The sequence below is a fragment of the Purpureocillium takamizusanense genome, chromosome 4, assembly GCF_022605165.1.
Source record: "Purpureocillium takamizusanense chromosome 4, complete sequence".
In the NCBI taxonomy this organism is placed as follows: Eukaryota; Fungi; Ascomycota; class Sordariomycetes; order Hypocreales; family Ophiocordycipitaceae; genus Purpureocillium; species Purpureocillium takamizusanense.
In genome coordinates, this window is record NC_063071.1 from 1463648 (window position 1) to 1484203 (window position 20556).

The 20556-nt window shown below is 58.2% G+C and overlaps 6 protein-coding genes across 8 annotated transcripts; 4 read left to right on the plus strand and 2 right to left on the minus strand.

The window, feature by feature from the left end:
* Nucleotides 1-82: 82 nt before the first annotated feature.
* exo2 (exonuclease II Exo2) lies at nucleotides 83-5093 on the plus strand. The gene is made up of 5 exons (XM_047986370.1): nucleotides 83-384; nucleotides 444-537; nucleotides 594-903; nucleotides 955-2256; nucleotides 2312-5093. The coding sequence occupies exons 1-5, from the start codon at nucleotides 380-382 to the stop codon at nucleotides 4831-4833; spliced, it is 4233 nt and encodes a 1410-aa protein (XP_047842351.1). The 5' UTR covers nucleotides 83-379; the 3' UTR covers nucleotides 4834-5093.
* Nucleotides 5094-5143: 50 nt separating this feature from the next.
* SPC3 (Signal peptidase complex subunit) lies at nucleotides 5144-6038 on the minus strand (the record flags this gene model as incomplete). Its single annotated transcript, XM_047986371.1, has 3 exons — nucleotides 5144-5390; nucleotides 5489-5776; nucleotides 5896-6038. The coding sequence occupies 3 exons, from the start codon at nucleotides 6036-6038 to the stop codon at nucleotides 5144-5146; spliced, it is 678 nt and encodes a 225-aa protein (XP_047842352.1).
* Nucleotides 6039-6996: 958 nt separating this feature from the next.
* On the plus strand, nucleotides 6997-11715 carry JDV02_005112 (Ulp1 peptidase). 3 transcript variants are annotated; one of them, XM_047986372.1, is made up of 6 exons: nucleotides 6997-7358; nucleotides 7735-7802; nucleotides 7864-8112; nucleotides 8171-8204; nucleotides 8256-9364; nucleotides 9417-11714. In XM_047986372.1, the coding sequence occupies exons 1-6, from the start codon at nucleotides 7278-7280 to the stop codon at nucleotides 11308-11310; spliced, it is 3435 nt and encodes a 1144-aa protein (XP_047842353.1). In that variant the 5' UTR covers nucleotides 6997-7277; the 3' UTR covers nucleotides 11311-11714. The 3 variants fall into 3 exon arrangements, with proteins under 3 accessions (XP_047842353.1, XP_047842354.1, XP_047842355.1); XM_047986373.1 differs by having other exon boundaries at nucleotides 6997-8004; nucleotides 8062-8112; XM_047986374.1 differs by having other exon boundaries at nucleotides 7058-7802; nucleotides 7864-9364; nucleotides 9417-11715.
* Nucleotides 11716-11794: 79 nt separating this feature from the next.
* Nucleotides 11795-13686, minus strand: RRP9 (pre-rRNA processing protein). Its single transcript, XM_047986375.1, has one exon. It carries the CDS (start codon nucleotides 13631-13633, stop codon nucleotides 11840-11842), a length of 1794 nt encoding a protein of 597 aa, XP_047842356.1. The 5' UTR covers nucleotides 13634-13686; the 3' UTR covers nucleotides 11795-11839.
* A 146-nt stretch (nucleotides 13687-13832) lies between these two features.
* On the plus strand, nucleotides 13833-15062 carry PRE1 (Proteasome endopeptidase complex). The gene is made up of 4 exons (XM_047986376.1): nucleotides 13833-14000; nucleotides 14056-14213; nucleotides 14266-14515; nucleotides 14604-15062. Coding segments are annotated over exons 1-4 (612 nt in total). The 5' UTR covers nucleotides 13833-13998; the 3' UTR covers nucleotides 14806-15062.
* Nucleotides 15063-16660: 1598 nt separating this feature from the next.
* On the plus strand, nucleotides 16661-20149 carry DED1_1 (RNA helicase). The gene is made up of 2 exons (XM_047986377.1): nucleotides 16661-17386; nucleotides 17446-20149. Exons 1-2 carry the CDS (start codon nucleotides 17127-17129, stop codon nucleotides 19268-19270), a joined length of 2085 nt encoding a protein of 694 aa, XP_047842358.1. The 5' UTR covers nucleotides 16661-17126; the 3' UTR covers nucleotides 19271-20149.
* Nucleotides 20150-20556: the final 407 nt, after the last annotated feature.

Below are 20556 nucleotides of genomic sequence, written 5' to 3' on the forward strand. Positions count from 1 at the left end.
CCCCGCCACCCTGCATGCGGTTGCACCAGTGAACGAGGCGGCGCACTGGATTCCACCTGGTGCCGGATGACTCGCCTTCCCATTGCATCACGACTCCATCGCAATCACCACCACCCATCATCTCCAACGCGCTGCCGTTGCAAACCCTGGGCAGCTTCCTCTCCCCTCCGTTACTCCGACCCTTAGCTCCGCGCTTCTCTTTTTGGCGTTCCGAGATAGGTCATCAGCTTCGGCGAAAGGCTCTTTCTTGTTTACTTGCGCCGCCCAAAGCCGACTGCTTCGACGGTGCATATCGCCATCACAGCTCGAGTTCTCTCGAACCCCAACCCAAACCCTACACATATATTGAGTTGGACTCTGTGTCCCAACGCGCCACACCATGGGGTGCGTCTTCTATCTCGCCAACGTCCTCGCTAGACCCCAGCTGACGCCTTGCCTTGCAGTGTCCCGAAATTTTTCAGATGGCTCTCGGAGCGATACCCGCCCATCTCCCAGCTCATCGCTGAGAACAGAATACCGGAGTTTGACTGCTTATACGTACGAATGTGTCTCCGAGTCGTATCCCTCTGGTGCATGGGCTGACGGAATTGTAGCTCGACATGAACGGCATCATTCACAACTGTACGCACAAGGATGCGGGCGAGGACACGACCTTTAGGCTGAGCGAGGAGGAAATGTTCATCCGAATATTCAACTACATTGAGCACCTATTTGGCAAGATCAAGCCGAAACAGCTCTTTTTCATGGCCATCGATGGCGTCGCTCCGCGCGCCAAGATGAATCAGCAGCGAGCGCGTCGTTTCAGGACTGCCCTGGATAACGAGAAGGCCCGTGAAAAGGCCATTAAGGAGGGTGTGGAGATGCCAAAGGAGGAACCCTTTGATAGCAACTGTATCACCCCAGGTACGGCCCCTGTTCTGCATAATTCTGTTTGACAGACATTGACAGGACCAGGAACCGAGTTCATGGCGAAGCTGTCACTGCAGCTGCGGTATTTCGTCAACAAAAAGGTATCAGAAGATTCTGACTGGCAAGGGTGTGAAGTTGTGCTCTCCGGTCATGAGGTACCTGGAGAAGGAGAGCACAAGATCATGGAATACATTCGAAACGCAAAGGCGCAGCCAAACTACAACCCCAACGTGCGACACTGTCTGTACGGACTCGACGCCGACCTCATCATGCTGGGTCTTCTCAGCCACGATCCTCATTTCTGCCTCTTACGCGAAGAGGTCACGTTCGGTCGCGCTTCTAAGGCCAAGTCCAAGGAGCTCGAGCATCAAAATTTCTACCTTCTCCACCTCTGCATGGTGCGGGAATACCTTGAAATGGAGTTTCAGGAGCTGGGGAAAAAAGGGTCATTGACTTTCGCCTTCGACTTGGAGAAGGTCATCGACGACTTCATCCTCATGGCGTTCTTTGTCGGAAACGATTTCTTGCCGAATCTGCCGGGTCTTCACATCAACGAAGGCGCTTTGGCAAACATGTTTGTGACCTATAAGAAGGTGTTGCCGACATGTGAAGGGTATATTAACGAGAATGGTGTCATCAACATGGCGCGTTTGCAGCGCCTTCTTGACCAGCTCAGCAAGCTGGAGCTAGTATCGTTCGAGAACGACGTTGCTGACGAGAAGTGGTTTGCAGCAAAACAGATGGAGAAGAAGCTCGAGGGCAGGAATGGTGCAACTTCAAAGTCATCCAAGAATGGCCAACTTGTCATCACCTCCTCCCAGCGCGACCTGTGGAAACACAAAATCCGTCCCTACGTCTCAAAACGCTCCAAAGAGTCGCTGAACCTCGGTTCAAGCCTTAAGGCCGCCGATCGCAAGTTCGTGCAGGACCTTGCCGACGCCATGCACCTGGACTGGTCCACCAAGGAAGACGAGAACGCGGACCGGCATCTCATCTTGGCGTTTCCCGCCCGCCCTGACGCAGATGATGAGGAAGAGGAAGAGGAAGAGGGCAACCTGGCTGCCTACCGCGTCATGAAGACTTACGACAAGGCCACCGTGGTCGACATGACCGCAGAGGATGCGCAAAAGCAGTACGAGCAGCTCTACCAAGACAAGTACCAGGGCTGGAAGACCAAATATTACCTGCAGAAATTCCCTGAGTGGCCTGCCGAGAAGTACGCCGTCGAGCAGAAGGCGCTCTGCGAGAACTACGTTCAGGGCTTGCAGTGGGTGCTTTTCTACTACTACAGGGGTATTGCCTCTTGGCCCTGGTTCTACGGATACCACTACGCCCCCCTGATCTCTGGTAAGCCATGCAATAAATAAGCCCAAGAAGTTGAGTGCTGGGCTGACCGCAGTAGATGTCACCAAGGGCCTCGGGGCTGATCTCAACTTCAAGAAGGGGCAGCCATTCAAGCCATATGAGCAACTCATGGGCGTCCTGCCGGACAGGAGCAAGAAAATCGTGCCCAAAATCTATCACGATTTGATGACAAACCCCAATTCTCCCATCATCGACTTTTACCCTAGAGACTTTGAACTTGACATGAACGGGAAGAAGATGGATTGGGAGGCCGTTGTGAAGATCCCCTTCATTGATGAAAAGCGTCTGCTAGATGCCATGGCACCCAAGAACGATCTCCTAGAGGACGACGAAAAGGCACGCAACGGTTTCGGAGTGCCCATCAAGTTCACCTACTCATCTGACGTCAACTTTACATACCCATCCTCGCTCCCGGGCATATTTCCCGAGATCCAAAACTGCCGCTGCATCGAAAATATATTTGATTTGCCCGACGTCGAAGGGCTCGAGTATCTTTCTGGCCTTACGGATGGCGCGTTGCTCAACATATCTGCTCTTGCTGGCTTTCCGACACTACACACTCTCCCTTACACCGCTCAGCTGGTTGAAGGTTATGGTGTCAACGTCTTTCAGTCGGAAAGCAAGAACCCCAGTGTCGTTGTCACACTGACAGACACGAAGACGCGAACTAGTGTCGAGGCATGGAAGGCCAAACTTGGCCAGAAATGCTACGTTGGGTATCCCTTCCTCCAAGAAGCCAAGGTGATGAGAGTCCAGGACGAGCTCTTCAGCTATGAGCTCGCTGAGGATGGAAAGCAGCTCATCACGAAAGATCACTCCAACAGAGAAGCGTCCGAATTTGCTAGGGAAGCCGAATATATCGAGGGCTGGTACGGAAAACGCTTAGGCGTAACTATCGGGCAGGTGGAATGCCTCGTTTACGTGCACATGCTCAAGGGCCTGATCAAGACCGAGGAGGGTGCTCTGATAAAGGAGTACGCCGAAAACCCCAGTCTACGGAGCATATACGCATCTCAAACCATTGTGTACGAGGTCGTCAACGAAGACGAGCGCTTCATCGAAAAGGCGGCTCTGCCTATCGAGGAGGAGTTCCCAATCGGCACCCGGGCGTTCTTCCTGGGCGAATATGCCTACGGGCGTCCGCTTGAAATCACTGGCCACGTCAGCGGCAAGACTGAAGTCGTCGTCTCACTGCCCAAGACGAAGGAGCCAGATTTCGCCAAGGCCATGATCCACCAGGCGGAACGAAACAACCCATACACACCGTCTTTTGCTGTCGCCAAGCAGCTTGGAGTGCACCCTCTTGTGCTGAGCAAGATCACATCATCTTACCAGATCCTCAACTCGGCTGGCTTAAAGCTCAATCTGGGCTTGAACCTCAAATTCGAGGGCCGCAAACTGAAGGTACTCGGCTATTCCCGCAAGTCTCGCACGGGTTGGGAGTTTAGCGCTGCGGCCATCAAGCTCATTGCCGACTACATGGTCGCGTTCCCAGACTTCTTCGCGGCGATCCAGAAGGAGCCTCAAAGGAGCGAGATCACGGACACGGACCTTTGGAAGGACCCGACCGTGGCGTCTCAGCGAGTTAAGGACATCGTCGCCTGGCTGAAGAAACAGGAGACTAGCAAGTTTGAGCGGGTGCCCCTCGAAGCTGAGCAGCTTGATTCTGATGTGGTCATGGCCCTTGCCGATGCTGGCGAGCGAATCTTCCAGGCGACGCAGGATATCGATATCCGCAAGATGAAGGGTGTTCCTCGAGTGGCAATTCTGAAGCCATCCGATGCGGAGCTGGTCCTCGGAAACCAGAGCTTCCAGCTTGGCGACCGCGTGACCTTTGCAGCCGCTGCAGGCAAGGTTCCCATTGCGACGCGAGGCACCGTCGTTGGCATCAGCCGCACGGCCACCGCGCTACTTCTAGACGTCCTGTGGGACACGTCTTTCATGAGTGGCACCACTCTCGGTGACAGAGCGCCGATGTTCCGCGGCCAGACGGTCGCGTCATCCTCGGTTCTTAACACTTCGGACAAGCAGGTCGTCTCTGCCTCTAGCAGGTCGCAGCAGCGACGAGCTGCGCCGAACCAGACAACCGGAACGTACGGCTCGATCGGCATAACCCAGCTCAAGGACGCTCCAACTCCTCCTCCCCTGCGAGGCGGATGGCGCGGTGCGATGAACCCCGATAGGAACTCGCCAGCTCGCCGCGGCAGCCCGAACGCTCGCGGTAGTAGTGCTCCCAACCTGCTACATAGCACTCTTGTGTACCGCGGCGGCCCCAACGGCGCGCAGTCCCCAGGCCAGAACGCAAACGGGCATGGCCGCGGGGGCAATCAAACCGGCAGAGCTGGCGGCAGTGGCCGCGGTCGAGGTCGAGGCAACTTTGAGGGAGCACAAGCGCCTTCCGGTGGCGAGGAGGCTCCCAAGTATGGCAACGTCCCTCCGCCAGTGAGCCTCGACAACTCACGTGGTGGTCGCGGCCGCGGCCGAGGTGGCAGGGGACGAAATGGTCCCCCCCGGGGCCGCGGCGGCAATGGGAGAGGAGGTAGTGTGGCCCAAGGTTAGTGAGGGAGAGGCGTGTGGTAGCTCGTGGTTGCTATGTACGGAAGTAGGGACAGTGGCGTATGATGGCTTATATGCACACAGAGATTTCTCGAAACGATGGCTTGTCGAGGGTATTGCACGACTACGATGAGTATGTACCATAGACAGAGCTGGATACCCACGTAAGCCCTATCGGCCGGCCACAATACGGGGCAATACCTCTTCAGGCCGTGATAAAACGTCATGTCATTGGAAAAACTTGAGTGCATCTTTTCAGCCAGCCTACTAAACGCCACGTAATCTCCCGCTCTTACAGTCGCGCTGCTCTACATCACTTGCTCTTGCTCTTGGTCTTGTTGTCTTTAGACTTGATGGCGGGGAGCACGAACTTGTCGCTCAGCCCGCCGGCCATCGTCTTCCACTTGAAGATATCCTTGTCCATATTCCAGGTGAGCAGGCCAACCCACGGCTGGACATTGTAGTGGATCTTGAGGGTGACGTCCTGGGCCTGGGCAATTTTGCCGCTCGGGTGCGTGATTTGGTATTTGGGCCTTTGGTTGCGCAGCTTGAGAAGGCCACTGTAAGACATGCTCTCGAGTCAGCGACTGCAGATAAAGGGTCATATGCCATCGCGACGGGTCGGTTCAGTTGGGTGGGGGTGGGGGGAGGCACATACCGGCTGGGGTCAATGGTCTTGCCCTCGGCGCTCTTCTTAAGCTTCTTCATGGCCAAGGGGCCAATGTTCTTGAGGTGGTCGGCGCTCGGGTTGGTGATGATGGTGTCCCAGATGACGGCCGAGTTAGTCGCGTTGGCGCCAGCGATGGCGGGCCAGTCGGCGGTGACGTAGACGAAGACCTGCTTGGTGTTCCAGGTGAAGAGGGAGGAGAGGTCGGCCTCAAGGGAGAACTTTATGATGGCATACTCTTCCTTCTTGGAGGAGTAGTAATGCGGGCGACCCTTGACGCTGCAGCAAACCCGCTTGTTTAGCTCTGGGTGCGGCGAGGCAGGAACGGTGGGAGGACGAGGGGTCTATATAGAGCCGCCTCTCCGGGTCTTTCTTTTGGGTCTTGAGGCATTGCTTACACTTGGACATTGTTGGGGCTGACGACGCCGCTGGGCGTGCGCGGTGTGATGAGATCGGTGGCGGCGATGAAGGCGCCGAGGACGCACGCGACGGTGGTGAAGAAGCCGAAGACGTTTTGGAGGCGGGTGAAGGAGGAGTGCATGCTGGGCGACGGGGGGGGGGCCGGGTTGGCGGCGCGCGGGTTGCGCTCGCAGACGGCGGAGGGCCAAGAAGAAGGGTGTCTAGGCCGGAGAAGCGGATGAGGATTGGAGTCTGGTGCGCGGCGCTGGCGGACTATTGTGGCATTGGGAGCTTGGGATGGATATTGTTGTTGTCGTCGTCGTCGTCGTCGTGGTTGTCGTTGTCGTTGGCGGCGGCGGTGGGTGATGCTGTCGTGGTCGGTGGTGGAACGCCTGGAGCTTGAGGTGGTGGCTCTCCGTTGCGGATTAGGACACGTTGGAGCTGCCGTCGATGGTTGAGCTCAGGCAGCTCAGCCATGGACGCGACGGGCGCCGGCGGGGTGTGTCTGGTGGGTGGATCCTCACCTCCCGTCATCCCTCAAGTCCCGGTCGGTGCGCGTGCAGGATCAAGTTAGTACATACGTAGTACAGGGCATCATCGTCCAGGGGTCCAACCCAGCGCAGCCCCTGTCGGGTGATGATGGGCAATTGCGCTTCTGCAGCAGGCGCCTTGTCAAGGCGAAGCTTAACATACTAGTTTTACGGCGATTATTGGGTCTCAGGGCCCGTGCTATACACTTATATCCTCTCATCAAATTTCAAGAGAGTTGATTTTGAAGCCAGCAGTGACTTCAACGAGGGCTTCTCCTGGGCGAGTTACAGCAACGATGATGGACGATCGGGTGCGGTTGCTCAACGATGAGGTGACCGAGGACTACGTGAGGTGAAGATCAATGGAAATGGCCCGATTCAAAAGTGATGCGCAGGATGCGGTGGCGAGAGCGCGATATGGTAGGTAACGCGCAGTGGATGTGGACGTGACGGTAGCAGGACCCCTCTATCCAGGCAGCTGTTTAGTTCCAGGTTATTTATTAGTAGTTGCATACCCATGGCGGCGGGTTGAACTGATGAACCAACCATCGCAGTTGGGGCGGCGCGTGACAACACGTCACATGCACCCAGCGATTGGTGGCCTGTTAAGCTCTGCCCATCCGCGCATCTTGTCCTGCATAAGCTACCTTACCTACCTAGCCTTGCGAGGACGCTCCCTTGTCGAGTGCTGTGCGACTGCCAACGCGTGCTTCAAATCGCCCTCCCTGTCTTGTCTTGCCATGCCCGAGCCCTCGGGCTGTCGTTGTCGGGCGCTCGAGCAACTGCCGCGTCTCCTCGCAACACGCCGGGGCTAACGAACTGCCGCCTCGATCAAGCATGAAGCCAGCGTCATGGTCGCCGCAGACGCCGCCGACCCCCCGGAGGCGGACGCGTCGCCCAGGAAGCGGGCCGCTGGCGGCGCATCCTTCATGGTGAGTGACCCAGCTCTCTGTCATGCGCGCTCTGCGCGAGCTGTTGCGCAGGTAGAGGCGGACTTGCCCGAGATGCACCCTCGCCTCGCGACATGGACCGGGCGTCAACTGGACTGTTCAGGCGGACGTGGCGGCTCCAGCGCATCCAGACGAGCTCCTGTTGCCTCTGGTGCTGCCAAACCCTGAACACCTACGACGCGCCGGGGCTCTAGTGGGGGGTAAGGTTGGGTCTGCGGGTCGGATCCAGTGGTCTGGGCTGCTCTAGTGGTCGCAGCACAGGTCCCCCAAAGCCCCCGTCGTCTGCCCGCGCCCCACTAAAATTTGCCCGCCCATCATCTCAGTCCGCAGAAGCACCCCCCACCGCTAACGGCTGCAGAAACAACCACCATCGCCAGCTCGTCATCCCACTTTGCTTCATGCCGCATCCGCCGGCGACGCTCAAGTGTGAGTCCGCCGTGGTTCTTGACGCTATCCTACGACAGAGGCGGGTCTGACCACCCTTCAGCCGTAGCCACCGGCGCGGGAAAACCTCTGCAGTCCTGACCGACGCGACGCTCGACGCAAACCTGGACGAACAAACGGGACCGCCGCCCATTCACGCCTCGCCACAACCGCAACAGCAGGGGCCGAAGAGGGCTCGAGAGTCGTATGTCTCGGGCCGTTCCTGTGCTGTGTTTTCTTGGGCGCTTCTGACGGACGGTAGTCCCTGGGAGAGATATCTTTCCGATGAGAAGCATTCGTACCCGGACTATGGGTACGTTCACCATTGGAACGCACAACCATCAGGACAAGCCCACTAATGCCATAGACAGGTCTAAGGAGGAAAGGATGACTTCAAAGCGGCTGGTACTTCACCCTTTTGCCTTCACCGCTGACCTTGTTGCTAAAACATTACAGAGGAGCATCAACGGCCAGACGGGTCCCCTGAACACCTTCAATCGCCAGGCACCCTCCGATCCCTTTGGCTGGGATACACCATCCCCTCCCAACAAGCGACAGAGGCAGGATGTTACCGACTTCACGGTGACGCTCACGCGCAAAATTCCAGCATCAAACACCAGGCGATCACAGGCACACGTGGAGGATCTGACCAAGACGAGCTCGCACGATGGCCACGATTCGAACAGCATTTCAAGCGCTGGAAAGTTGCCCGGTCGGTCTGTGGCTCTTCCCGAGTATCGGAACGCGCAAATCTTTGGTCAGTCGACCAAACGCCGCCAGCGCAAAAGTCGACAATCTCTAAGCCAGACAAGCTCGCGGGGCAAGGCGCACGATACCATGACACCCAACAAACTCGGCAAACACTCCGACATGCACAGCCCAGACATACTCTCCATTGAAGATGACCCTGCGCACGCCAAGATTGCGTCGGACTTGCTGCCGTCTCGAAAAACTGTGCGGCAGCATCTGGCCATAGACCGCTCAGGTCCACCTGTCAAACGGGCAGCCGCTGCAAAAGCGATACTTGAACCCATCCACTGTTCAGACGAATCTCCAGACGATCTGAGCAATGATAAGGAACCCGTCCAATTTCTGGTGAAGAAGCCAACAAACTTTGATGCCGTGGCTTCTCCCCCATCGCAGAGACGAACAGCGGGCAGGGGCGACATCCAGCCAACGACGTTCCAAAAGCCACAACGGCCGATGGGAAGCAGTCAGGCTCCATTACCAGACATGGTGCTTAACAGGGCCATCTGTGGCAAGGCCTTCTATAAGTGCGAGGGGCAGCCACACAGTGCGATACGCCTCGTTCAAGACCGTCAGGACTCTCGGAGACTGGTGCCTGTGACCGACAGCGGCAAATGTGACGCACAGCCATGGTTGACCATCAACATGGGCACTGTTCAAAAGATATACCATGCTTCGACCCACAGCGCCTGCGTCATGGTCGAGCGCCCCGCGAACAACCTCCACACTGGCAAAGCATTTCTGGAGTTCACGACTCCCCAGGGCGCCATGGCGTTCATCAGACTCGCTCCCAAAGATCTAGTCGTTGAGCATGAACTGTAAGCCTACCCCGGAATCCTGTCCTACGTTTATGCCGGCTCACATCGATAGTGAATGGGTGGAGAGCAGAGTCAAACACGCCCTTGGCACGGCAGAGACGTATCGAGAGTCATGCCCTCGAGATCAAGAAGAATCTGTGTTGATGCACGACCAAGCCCCTTGGGTATCCAAGCCCGTACTCGTTGGGGATGGTGGAGGGTCCGCGACTTCGGGACCTAAATCAGACAGCGAGCCACAGAGGTTGACGCGGTCAAGGGGCCCTCCCGCTACACTCGATGTCGACGATCCGTCAAGCCATAGCACGAAAATCGGCACCCGTCGCACCAGACGGACCTCGCCGAGGCGTACCTTCAGAGAACCCACGCCAGAGCGCTGGACAGCAAACAATCCGGGCTGGCGGGAGCGTTGGCAGCGATCGCTAGTATACCCAGCCACTGGGAAGAATAGAGCGACGGTGGACGATGAAGATATCCCGAGATTGGATGAAGGAGAATTTCTCAATGACAATCTCATCAGTTTCTACATCCGCTACCTTCAAGTCACGCTGGAACGAGAGTCGCCCGAGGTGCTCAAGAAGGTTCACATCTTCAGCACCTTTTTCTTCGAGAAACTCCGCTCTACCAAGGGCAAGATCAATTACGATGGCGTCAAGGCCTGGACTGCCAAGATTGACCTCTTCTCGTACGACTACATCATCGTACCGGTCAACGAGCACGCGCACTGGTATTTGGCAATCGTTTGCAACGTACCAAATGCAATCAGCGGTGTACCTGATGATGACGATGTCGAGATGATTGACGCGCGCCGAAAATCGCAGGACAGGGATCCGCAGTCAACGCCTCCTCCACCCTCCTCACGAACCCTTCAATCCTCTCCCAGCGGGAAAAAGCTTGATCCCAGACAACCCAGGATTGTGACACTGGATTCCTTGGAGTCCCCGCATTCTCCAACGTGTCGGGCTCTGAAGGAATACCTGATTGAGGAGGCCAGGGACAAGAGAAACGTCGAACTGGCCGTGGTGCCAAGTGGCATGTCCGCCAAGAAGATTCCCTGCCAGAACAATTACTGCGACTGTGGCGTCTATGTCCTCGGATACCTAAGAGAATTCCTGAGGGACCCGGATGAGACAGCACGCAAGTTACTTCAGAGAGAAGACCTCGGGTGGGACATTCAGCCATCTCAGCTGCGAGACAACGTTCGCGAATTGCTGTTCGGCCTGCAAGACGACCAGAGCAAACGACTCGAGCACGAAAAGCAAGAGAAACGTGCCACTTTGGCAAGGAAGAAAGCTGCAAAGAAGGGGCAACATGGCGAACAGAACGCTGCTCAAGCCGATGATCCGCCGGCTGTAGAGGCGCCACTGCCGACCAGTTCGTCTGCTGAAAGCATGACCAGCGGCGTTGCAACCGCGAAGAGCAGGCAGTCGCCAGACACGGAATTTAAGACAGCCAGTGCGCGCTGCGACCGAACGCCGGGTGGGGGAGTGACTATCGAAGACGAGCCTGCGCTCATCGACAGGCTTAGTAACAGCAGCACAAGCTCGGGAAACTCATCAGCTTTCTATTCGGCTCAAGAGTCCCCGGACGGAATGCCACCGAGCGTTGCCAAGGTTCCAAAGGCGACGGCAGTCGAAAACGACAAGGGACCCCGCCCTTCAAGCCATGGAGTTGTCGACGTCGACGATGACGTGCAACTTGTACAACCTCTATCAAGCTCATCGGAGGGCAAGGGTCATGCTCATGAAGTTCGTGAGCGCCGACTCAAGAGAAAGCAACCAATGCAAACTTATGGCGGAGACTCGCGAGGCAAGAAACAGACGTCGAGGTTCTCTGGGTACTTCAAGAATTCAGCTTCCAGCTCCGTGAAAGGCGGCTCGACACGAGTGAGACGAGAAGGGTATGACGGCATCGACCCAGTCTCAGTGGATCTCACGCAGGATACTTAATGGCGTTCGACCTGCACGGCATGAGCCGTGCTTTTCTGACAGAGGCGAGGTGGGGCATTTTGATACACAGGGTTTTCTGTTTGATTCATGGCGCATTGCGGGAGTCTGAACGACTACTGGCCATGCATGCATAGCGATGTAGGGGTGGCGTTTAGTGATTGTGTTTGGCCTTTTGATGCCTGGTGGTTTTGGGTGGATGGGGGATGCTCGACTTTGGGGCGGGCCCAGCAGCTGTTCTGCATTGAGCACACAACCGAGAGACAGCAGCAGGCGCTCTCTCAGGCAACGATGCGGGCTATTCCAGCAGCTGGGATGGGTGCCCATGGAACTGGTCGGCAGCAGGCGTGGGCACAGGTGAAGGCCTAGATAAGCCCCGTGAATACACCAGGCCTCTAAGCGAAATCATCTACCGCGTTGATTGTGCACGTGTGTCAAAGAGACTGCAGGAGCAGACACGCCATACAGGAGCTGAAGTGAAGGAGTATGTCCATTCAATGCCCCAATTCTATCCAGTACACCGCGCTATGATTCATTCATCCTCATCATCCGAGGTCCCCTCCTCTGACGCACCGTCGTCGCCGTTGGCCACGGCCTTTTGTATCCTCGGCACCTCGAACACGGCGCCCCCGTTGCGCACCGCCTTGCACACCTTCCACCGCCCGAAGCGGTGCTCCTTGGCCACCGCCGCGATGACACACAGGCCGTCCTTGCCGCGGTCGCCGCGCTCGAAGACGGCAATGTCGTTTATGATGCCCTGTATGGGCCGCCGCGAGTCCTTGTTCCGGTGGGGGACGTCGCCGTTGGTGTCGGCTGCCTCGTCTGCGGCACGATCGTCGCTGTCCTGCTGGTGGTCGCCCAGCACGCCGACGGCCTCAATCTTCTTCTTATCTTCGCTGAGCCGCCACACGCGGACGTGTCCGTCCCAGCTGCCGCTGAGGATGACGTCTGAGTACGGAATGGTCTTGAGGGCCGTGATCCAGCGCGGGGTGGGCGCGGGGACGACGTCGGCACCGGGGTACTGCTCCGCCGAGGCCTGCTCCGGCTCGATGGCCGGGTCGATGCCGTGGGCGAGGGGCTGGATGTACACGGGCTTCTTCTTGGTGACGCTCCAGAGGGCGATGGCGCCGTTGTCGCTGCCCGTGACGAAGAGCTCGTCATCAATCATGGCGATGCGGTCCATACTACCCTCGTGCGTCAGCGAGCGCGGGTCGACGCCCGGGCGGGGCTTTTTGTCGACAGCGCCGCCGCGGAAGACGAGCTGCGTCTCCTCAATGACCTTCCAGAGACGGGCCGTGCGGTCGCGGGCGCCGACACTGATGCAGCGCTCCTGTGCGAGGGCATCGATGTCGACGACGTGATCTTGGTGGCCGAAGAGCGTCTCGACGTACGCCAGCTCGTCTAGACTCCACACTTTGACCGTCCTGTCCTTGGATGAAGAGTAGAGCTGGTTGGTGCCGCGGCGGAAGGCCAAGCCCGTGATGGCGTCGCGGTGATGCGTCCAGACCTTGAGAGGCTTCAGGGTGGCCGCGTCGTAGATGATGAGCCTCCGGTCCTCGCCGCCCGTTACAACAAACTTGCCGTCTGGTGATGCTGCAACGGCGAGTATCTGCCCCACGTGGCGCTGGTAACTCTTGTCCTTGCTCTTTCCCTTGTGTCCCCTGATCCACGACTCAAGCTGCGGCTTCCTCCTCGGCGGGGCGGGGGGCTTCTTCGGTTTCCGTCTCGTGGTCTGTGGAAACTGGTCTTGAGGGAGGTCTTGCGTCCTCCACTTGTGCAGGTAGAGGTCTTTGGTGGTGGTGTAGAAGTAGGGCGCGCAGGCAGCGATGGAGGTTACGGCGTTGGTATCGGTGCGGAAGAGGGTTTGAGAGGCCTTGTCAAAGGCCAATTCGGACGCCAATTGGCGATAGACACGGCCCTTGGTCTCTGCCACGTCCTCTTGTAGCCGCTCGGCAATGAGGTCTCGGTCGATGTCGGCGGCATCGAAGCCCGCCTCGTCCACGTGCTCCTTGACATTCTCCAGGTACCGCTCCGCCAGGCGCAGTCTCTTCTCGGCGGCGGTCTCCTCCTCGTCGTCGTCTGATTCGCTCTTTTCTACCTCCTCACCCGCGTCAGACGGGCTATCGTAGCTCTCGTCATCATCGTCCGAGCCAGAGATGGACTCGTCCCGCTCGCGCTCAGCTCGCTTCTTGGACGGCCCGGCAGCGCCCTTTGCCGTCGGTCTCCCGGCCGGTTTCGACGCGGCGACTCGCTTTTTGGGCGGCTCTGGTGCCGCGGGTCGCTTGCGCTTCTTCTGGGAGCCAGGGACGGTGAAAAAAGACGACATGATCGCTCGTCCGGGTCGAACTGGCTGCTCGCTTCCCGTCCCGCCTCGGCGTGTAAATTTGTCTGACCTGCAGCGACGCTGCTCAGAAAAAAAAGTTCGAGTGGATGGGCCGCAGAAAATCTGGCCCCACACGGAGGGGGGAGTGGCCCAATGAGGGTGTGTGTGTCGGATAATCGTGGGACCGGGCACCGGGGCTTCTCCCGTCGCCGCCTGTGAGCTGGCTAGCTGGTTGACGCGCAGCGCATCAGCCTAGCGGGCGTATCTGGCTGGGAGCTCGCCGGCTGCTGGAAGCTCACCTCCATCGAACTGCCCACTGCCAGCCAGCAACCCCCATCAATCACCACAACGTAACACGCTCGATCACCATGTAAGCTCTCATGACATCCTCCATTGCCCGGATTTAGTCTGACGAATTTCCACAGGGAGGTTCTACTGGGCATCACGGGCAAGGACTTCGTCCTCATCGCCGCCTCCAAGGCTGCGATGCGAGGCGCCACCATCCTCAAGGCCTCCGACGACAAGACGCGGCCGCTCACCAAGCACACCCTTCTGGCGTTCTCAGGAGAGGCGGGAGATACAGGTATGGGCATCCACGTTGCTGGGTCTCAGGGTAGAAGCTGACGCCAACGCAGTCCAATTCGCCGAGTACATCCAAAGAAATGCCCAGCTCTACTCGATGCGCAACGAGACCGACCTGTCGCCCTCCGGCCTCGCCCATTTCGTACGCGGCGAGCTGGCCTCGAGCTTGCGCTCGCGACACCCTTACAACGTCAACCTGCTGATGGGCGGCGTTGATCCCATCACGGGCAAGCCGCACCTCTACTGGCTGGACTACTTGGCGTCGCTGGCCGAGCTGCCCTATGCGGCCCATGGATACGCACAGTACGTGGAGACGAGACGACTGACTTCGTGACGGGTCCTCCGTCGCAATGCTGGCATCGAAGAGCGATCGCTGACTTTGGGACCTCAGATACTACTGCCTGTCCATCCTCGACAAGCACCACCACCCCGACATCACGCTCGGACAGGGCATCAAGATTCTGACGATGTGCACGGACGAGCTGAAGAGGCGGTTACCGATCGACTTCAAGGGCATGGTGGTCAAGGCGATCAAGGCGGATGGCATCGTCGACGTAGAGTTCGATGATGACCGCGTGGTGAAGAGCGCATGAGGAGGTGGCACGGTTAGGGGAGTGCAGGGACATTTGTAATATTACGCTACGAGTAAAACGTAGACTAAACTTGACAAAATGGGCATAGGTGCACAGCTGATGAAGAGACTTGATGGGCCATGAAGGGAGGAAGAAGGGCTATGTAGGTGGCCGAGCGAGAGAGAGCAGTGAACGAGCCGGCCAACTGGGAGGCTAACCAACTAACCCGTAACACCGCCCTTCAGCCGATCCTATAACATGATGCCCGTAATCCTAGCCCTTGTTTTCCTACCTAGTATTTTCCCCTTGCCTTGCCTGCCTTGAGAAAGGGACTTTTTAAGGATGCCGCGTTCGTCCGTGCTACCCTGCACCGACCTTGTTCTGCTCCGGATCGGCCCTTGTATAGCTCCGGGATCTGTTGCGCGTCGGTCGGTATGAGCGTGTGTGTTAGCACTTACGGCCGGTACTACGTGGTGTGTGGTATTACATGCAGAACGGTGCAAGTTATCCGTGTTTGGCGATGAGATTCTGGCAGCAGGGTCATCGCGCATGACCCGATCCCACCAACACCAGGCACGTGCTGACCGTTCGACGTCATCACTACCCGTTCGGCGAACGTGAATGGTCAGCTACGAATATACCCGATAGAAAAACTGAAAGGTAGAAATGAAAGCCCTGCGCAGGTGTGGACGACTATTCCCGAACACACTCATGTGGCGTCTGACGTCGAGGCAACTTGAGTGCCGAGCCGACTGTGCCAGTCGCACGGCTCGTCGGGTTGATGTGGCCGCGGCGGCATGGTGCACGTGGTACCGGCTCCCTCGTCACAAGGAACGGGAGGGAGGGTACGGGACGAGAGCGAGCATGGACCACGCGCCGACATGCTGACCGTCAGGGACGCGTCGTCATGCTTTCATATGTAGGATATTGGGTGACGTGCTGTAGGTTAGTACCGAGCAGGTATGTCTAGCCAGGCAGCAAACCATGAGCTGCTTGGTAGCCGCGTCTACACCTGCCGGCCTGCGCTCTGCGAGGCAAACATGTCCCAGCCCAGCCCAGCCCAGCCCAGCCTAGCCCAGCCGCCTCGGGGGATCGTATTCAGGAGTCACGTCGGGCCACACGGCATGCAGGACCGGGACCTGCTGCAGCAGGAGACAGAGAGAGAGAGAGAGAGCGAGCAGGGCCACGCAGGCAGGCAGTTGTGACCGAAACACGCGTTTGAGCGAGGCGTTTGAGCAAGTTGATGTAACCTGGGCATCGCTTAAGTGCTACCACTTCATAGTTACGCGAAGGGATGGCCACGGGAGGCAGCAGGGCTGCATGGCGAGATTCTCGAAAGACGCAGGACCTGATCAGAGAGTCAGGGCGTGAGCACCGACTGGCCAAAGGACCGCAAGGTTTCGGGGCACACGCTGGAAAGATGGAAGCGGTGAAGCGCCTTTCGCATTTCGGGTCGGCGAGGCGTCGGGGTCGAGTCGCCACCCCCAGAGGACCGACTCAGTCGTGATGACGTCCCTGGGGGCCGCTGCTCGAGGTCTCCATCTCGGCAAATGCAGGTAACGTACCAGGCAAGCCAAGGCGGTGGCGATACTTCGCAGGTACTTCGTACATTGAGGTGCCTCCCTCACAAACAGACGCTGGTGTGTCGCGGCCGTCCAGTAAAAATAGCGGCGTTTGTGGCTTCCAGCGCTCGCTGCACGCATTGCCCCCAGTGACTGGCCGCAACGGCAGCACCGCAGCCGCATGTGGGCCGCGCCTGCACCCGCCCACTGGCCATGCCCCCATCCCCCCCCAATGCCCTTCAAGGAAAAATTTGACCCTTCTGCCTTTTGGGCACTAGCCTCTTTCTAGCCACTCACCACCCTCCAACCAATTTTTTTCCCCTTCCCTTTCGCCTCCTCCACAGGCTCGCTCTCTCCCGTCCCTTTTCTTCTCCCACAACCTCTCAAACCCCCCCATCAAAACACTCCATCCTCCATCCCCCCTCATCTCGCCATTTCTCCCAGACGTCCCCTCGTCTTTCCTTGGTCTTTCCTTTGAAGATTCTGCGTGCTTCTTCGAGGGATACTGCAGGCACACTCCCCCGCGTGTGTTCGATCGATCATAATACTTGGAGGAAGAAAAATCGAGAGCATAGCACTCTGTTTTCCTTCCTTTGCATCGCGTTCTCTCCTGTCGCTTTCGTGCAGACAGGCCTCTATTTCACTCTCTTCCGATTTCAGAGGGTGAATTTTTCTTCATCAAACGACCGACTTTTCGTCGAAACGGCCAACACGCGCACCTACTCGATTCTCGAGACCTCAGCTTGACCCGACCCTTTACTGAAACCCAACTGTCTCAACATGGCGGATCAACTCAACATGGGCGGCCTCAACCTCGGCCCCGAGGGCCAGGGCCCTGGCCAGCAGCGATCGTACATTCCGCCTCATATGCGCAACCGTCCTGGACCTCCTCCTGGCCCCCCCGCTGGCCCTCCTGCCGGTGTTCCCGCCGGCGTTCCCGCCGGCCCTCCCACCGGTCCTCCCATGAACGGCACTCCCGCTCCCAACGGCGCTCCCAACGGAGCCCCTAACGGACTCGGTAACAGCTCATGGGCTGCCAAGTGAGTTGTTCCCCCCCTCAGCTCGATCCGACATCATCAGTGGACTGACAAACGAATAGCCAGGGCTATGGTGGCCGCCAAGGCGGTGGCAACTGGAGCAACGGTCCCGACGGACCCCCTCCCCTGCAGGGCGGCAACCGTCGCGGCGGCGGCTGGGGTGGTCGTGGAGGCTACTCTGGCGGCGGCGGCGGCGGCTATGAGGGCCATGGCAGCTCTAACCGTGGCTCCGGCGACGGACAGTGGCGCGACGGCAAGCACGTTCCTGGCCCGGCTAACCCCCGTGTCGAGCGCGAGCTCTTCGGCACTCCGGACGACCCCTCCAAGCAACACACCGGCATCAACTTCGAGAAGTACGATGATATCCCCGTTGAGGCTTCTGGCCACGACGTCCCCGACCCCGTCAACCAGTTCACCACGCCCCCCTTGGATGAGCACCTTTGCCGCAACATCGAGCTGGCCCACTACAAGGTCCCCACCCCCGTCCAGAAGTACTCCATCCCCATCGTGATGGGCGGCCGAGACCTCATGGCCTGTGCCCAGACTGGTTCTGGCAAGACTGGTGGCTTCCTCTTCCCCATCCTCTCTCAGGCCTTCCTCAACGGTCCTTCTGCTGTCCCGGCCGGCGCTGCTGGCCAGTTCGGTCGCCAGCGCAAGGCCTACCCCACCTCTCTGATCCTGGCTCCCACTCGTGAGCTGGTTTCTCAGATCTACGACGAGTCCCGCAAGTTTGCCTACCGCTCTTGGGTTCGCCCTTGCGTCGTCTACGGTGGTGCCGATATTGGCTCCCAGCTTCGTCAGATCGAGCGCGGTTGCGATCTTCTTGTTGCCACCCCCGGCCGATTGGTGGACCTCATAGAGCGAGGCCGCATCTCCCTGTGCAACATCAAGTACCTGGTCCTCGACGAGGCTGACCGCATGCTTGACATGGGTTTCGAGCCCCAGATCCGCCGCATTGTCGAGGGTGAGGACATGCCCATGGTCGCCAACCGCCAGACTCTCATGTTTTCGGCCACCTTCCCCCGCGACATCCAGATGCTCGCCCGCGACTTCCTCAAGGACTATATCTTCCTTTCCGTGGGCCGCGTTGGCTCGACCTCGGAGAACATTACGCAGAAGGTTGAGTTTGTCGAGGACATCGACAAGCGCTCTGTCCTGCTCGACATCCTCCACTCTCACGCTGGCGGCCTGACGCTCATCTTCGTCGAGACCAAGCGCATGGCTGATTCGCTCTCCGACTTCCTCATCAACCAGAGCTTCCCTGCCACGTCCATTCACGGAGATCGCACACAGCGTGAGCGTGAGCGCGCCCTGGAGTTCTTCCGCAACGGCCGCTGCCCCATCATGGTCGCGACTGCCGTTGCCGCCCGTGGTCTTGATATCCCCAACGTCACCCACGTCATCAACTATGACCTCCCCACCGACATTGACGACTACGTCCACCGCATTGGTCGTACTGGTCGTGCAGGCAACACGGGTATCGCAACCGCCTTCTTCAACCGCGGAAATCGGGGCGTCGTTCGCGAGCTTATGGAGCTGCTGAAGGAAGCCAATCAGGAGGTCCCGCCCTTCCTCGAGGCTATCGCCCGCGAGTCTTCTTTTGGCGGTGGTGGTGGCCGTGGTGGCCGCTCCCGCGGCGGCGGCGGTCGTGGCGGCAATGCCAACCGCGATTTCCGCAAGTTTGGCGGCGGCGGCGGCGGCGGCGGTTTCGGTGGTGGCTTTGGCGGCGCGCCCCAGAGCGCTGGCTATGGCGGTGGTGGCGGTGGTTTCGGCGGTCCTCAGGGAGGCTCCGGCTACAGCGGCGGCGGCGGTGGCTACGGAGGTGGTGGCTACGGCGGCGGCGGCTACGGCAACCCTGGCGGCGCCGGTGCCCAGTCCTGGTGGTAACTTGCTCTCAACCACTTTTTTGTCGATGCGAGGCTGCGCTCTTGGGCCACATCGACGCGCACTTGAGCTGTCGGGGCGTCTCGCGCCTTGACGGCATTGGTCTCACTTTTTTTTTGGACGCACTCTGCCATTATGCTTTTTTTTCTTTCAGTTTTCTTCGGACACACACGGCGGCATCATGACCTGCAAAGCCGGACGAGTGCCTTTTGTTAAGGCAGTAACGGTCACGGGGCATCCACGACGCATCTGATAGATTGCATTTCTTTTTGATTTCGGCACTCTCCTCGATTGATACCCTTAGACCGAGATTTGGGGAACTTGACGACCCGGGCAGAACAGTGGTGTTTATGGATCTAGGGCCACTCACTAGATCTGGGATAGGAGCATCGCGATTTCCGCGCTTCTGCCGTCACGTCACATCAGCAAGGGACTCCCCCCTTAGGGCATTTTTCTCGCTTTCACGATAGAGGGTCATGTTATCGCCGTGCGACAATAGACAAAAGTGGATTTCTCGGTTCTCTGGTCGGAAGTTGCTCAGGGCCTCTCGACGACGGACGGACATGGACATGGCGAGAGAGCATTGAGCATTGATTGGGAAAGGAGTGATCAACCGATTGGTCCCTTTCCGGTTCATTCTGAGAGCAAGGGCGAAGCCGCTCGACACAGGTTATGGATTTTGAGTTGGACGGCAGGCATCACACGCTCTCGCTGTTGGAGGGCCATGAAAGGCTCGGACCTGGTCGGGGGAAAAAGGAATCGGCCGGGCTACAGCCTGAGAAAGGCAGGACCGCGGACTGCGAAGCTGCTGCGGTGCGGTGCCCGTGGTTAGACAGGACAACCAGAGCGAACTGAGGAGTTCGAATAAAAAAAGGTTTTGCACTTAGCTGCCGTGTGTCTCTGTGATGCGTCGTGAAGAAGCAATGATGGTCTCTATGCACGCAACCTGCGCATATTTGCAATGATGTGATTCCTTTGAGAGTGATCCCAGCATGGAATAGAAGCACGCCTTAACGCGCTCCCAGCCGACAAACTCAGAGCATACGCATGGCAGATGGAATTTACCTTTAGGTTGCGACACAATGTCGACCGGGATCTCTGTAAGATACTGATTAGGATAGCCGCTCGAGGCCAGGACAGTGGAAACCGCGGATTTGGGTAGGAGGTTACAATGAATTTCACGAAGGCGCTGCTATGTGCAAGCTATCATGAGCTCTGCAATGTCCGATTTATTGGTCGCCCGCGGTGCCGAAGACTTGCTTGACCATGATAGAATCGAGGGCATCAAT

What these genes read in the sequence shown, in the direction of transcription:
- exo2 (XM_047986370.1), top strand. An exon ending in TAGCAACTGTATCACCCCAG is followed by an intron (nt 904 to 954) that starts GTACGGCCCCTG and finishes TGACAGGACCAG; the next exon opens with GAACCGAGTTCATGGCGAAG. An exon ending in CTACGCCCCCCTGATCTCTG is followed by an intron (nt 2,257 to 2,311) that starts GTAAGCCATGCA and finishes TGACCGCAGTAG; the next exon opens with ATGTCACCAAGGGCCTCGGG.
- JDV02_005112 (XM_047986372.1), top strand. Translation starts at nt 7,278, where the DNA reads ATGGTCGCCGCAGACGCCGCCGACCCCCCGGAGGCGGACGCGTCGCCC. An exon ending in CTGGCGGCGCATCCTTCATG is followed by an intron (nt 7,359 to 7,734) that starts GTGAGTGACCCA and finishes TAACGGCTGCAG; the next exon opens with AAACAACCACCATCGCCAGC. An exon ending in TCCGCCGGCGACGCTCAAGT is followed by an intron (nt 7,803 to 7,863) that starts GTGAGTCCGCCG and finishes ACCACCCTTCAG; the next exon opens with CCGTAGCCACCGGCGCGGGA.
- RRP9 (XM_047986375.1), bottom strand. Translation starts at nt 13,633, where the DNA reads ATGTCGTCTTTTTTCACCGTCCCTGGCTCCCAGAAGAAGCGCAAGCGA.
- PRE1 (XM_047986376.1), top strand. An exon ending in AGGAGAGGCGGGAGATACAG is followed by an intron (nt 14,214 to 14,265) that starts GTATGGGCATCC and finishes ACGCCAACGCAG; the next exon opens with TCCAATTCGCCGAGTACATC. An exon ending in GCGGCCCATGGATACGCACA is followed by an intron (nt 14,516 to 14,603) that starts GTACGTGGAGAC and finishes TTGGGACCTCAG; the next exon opens with ATACTACTGCCTGTCCATCC.
- DED1_1 (XM_047986377.1), top strand. Translation starts at nt 17,127, where the DNA reads ATGGCGGATCAACTCAACATGGGCGGCCTCAACCTCGGCCCCGAGGGC. An exon ending in AACAGCTCATGGGCTGCCAA is followed by an intron (nt 17,387 to 17,445) that starts GTGAGTTGTTCC and finishes ACAAACGAATAG; the next exon opens with CCAGGGCTATGGTGGCCGCC.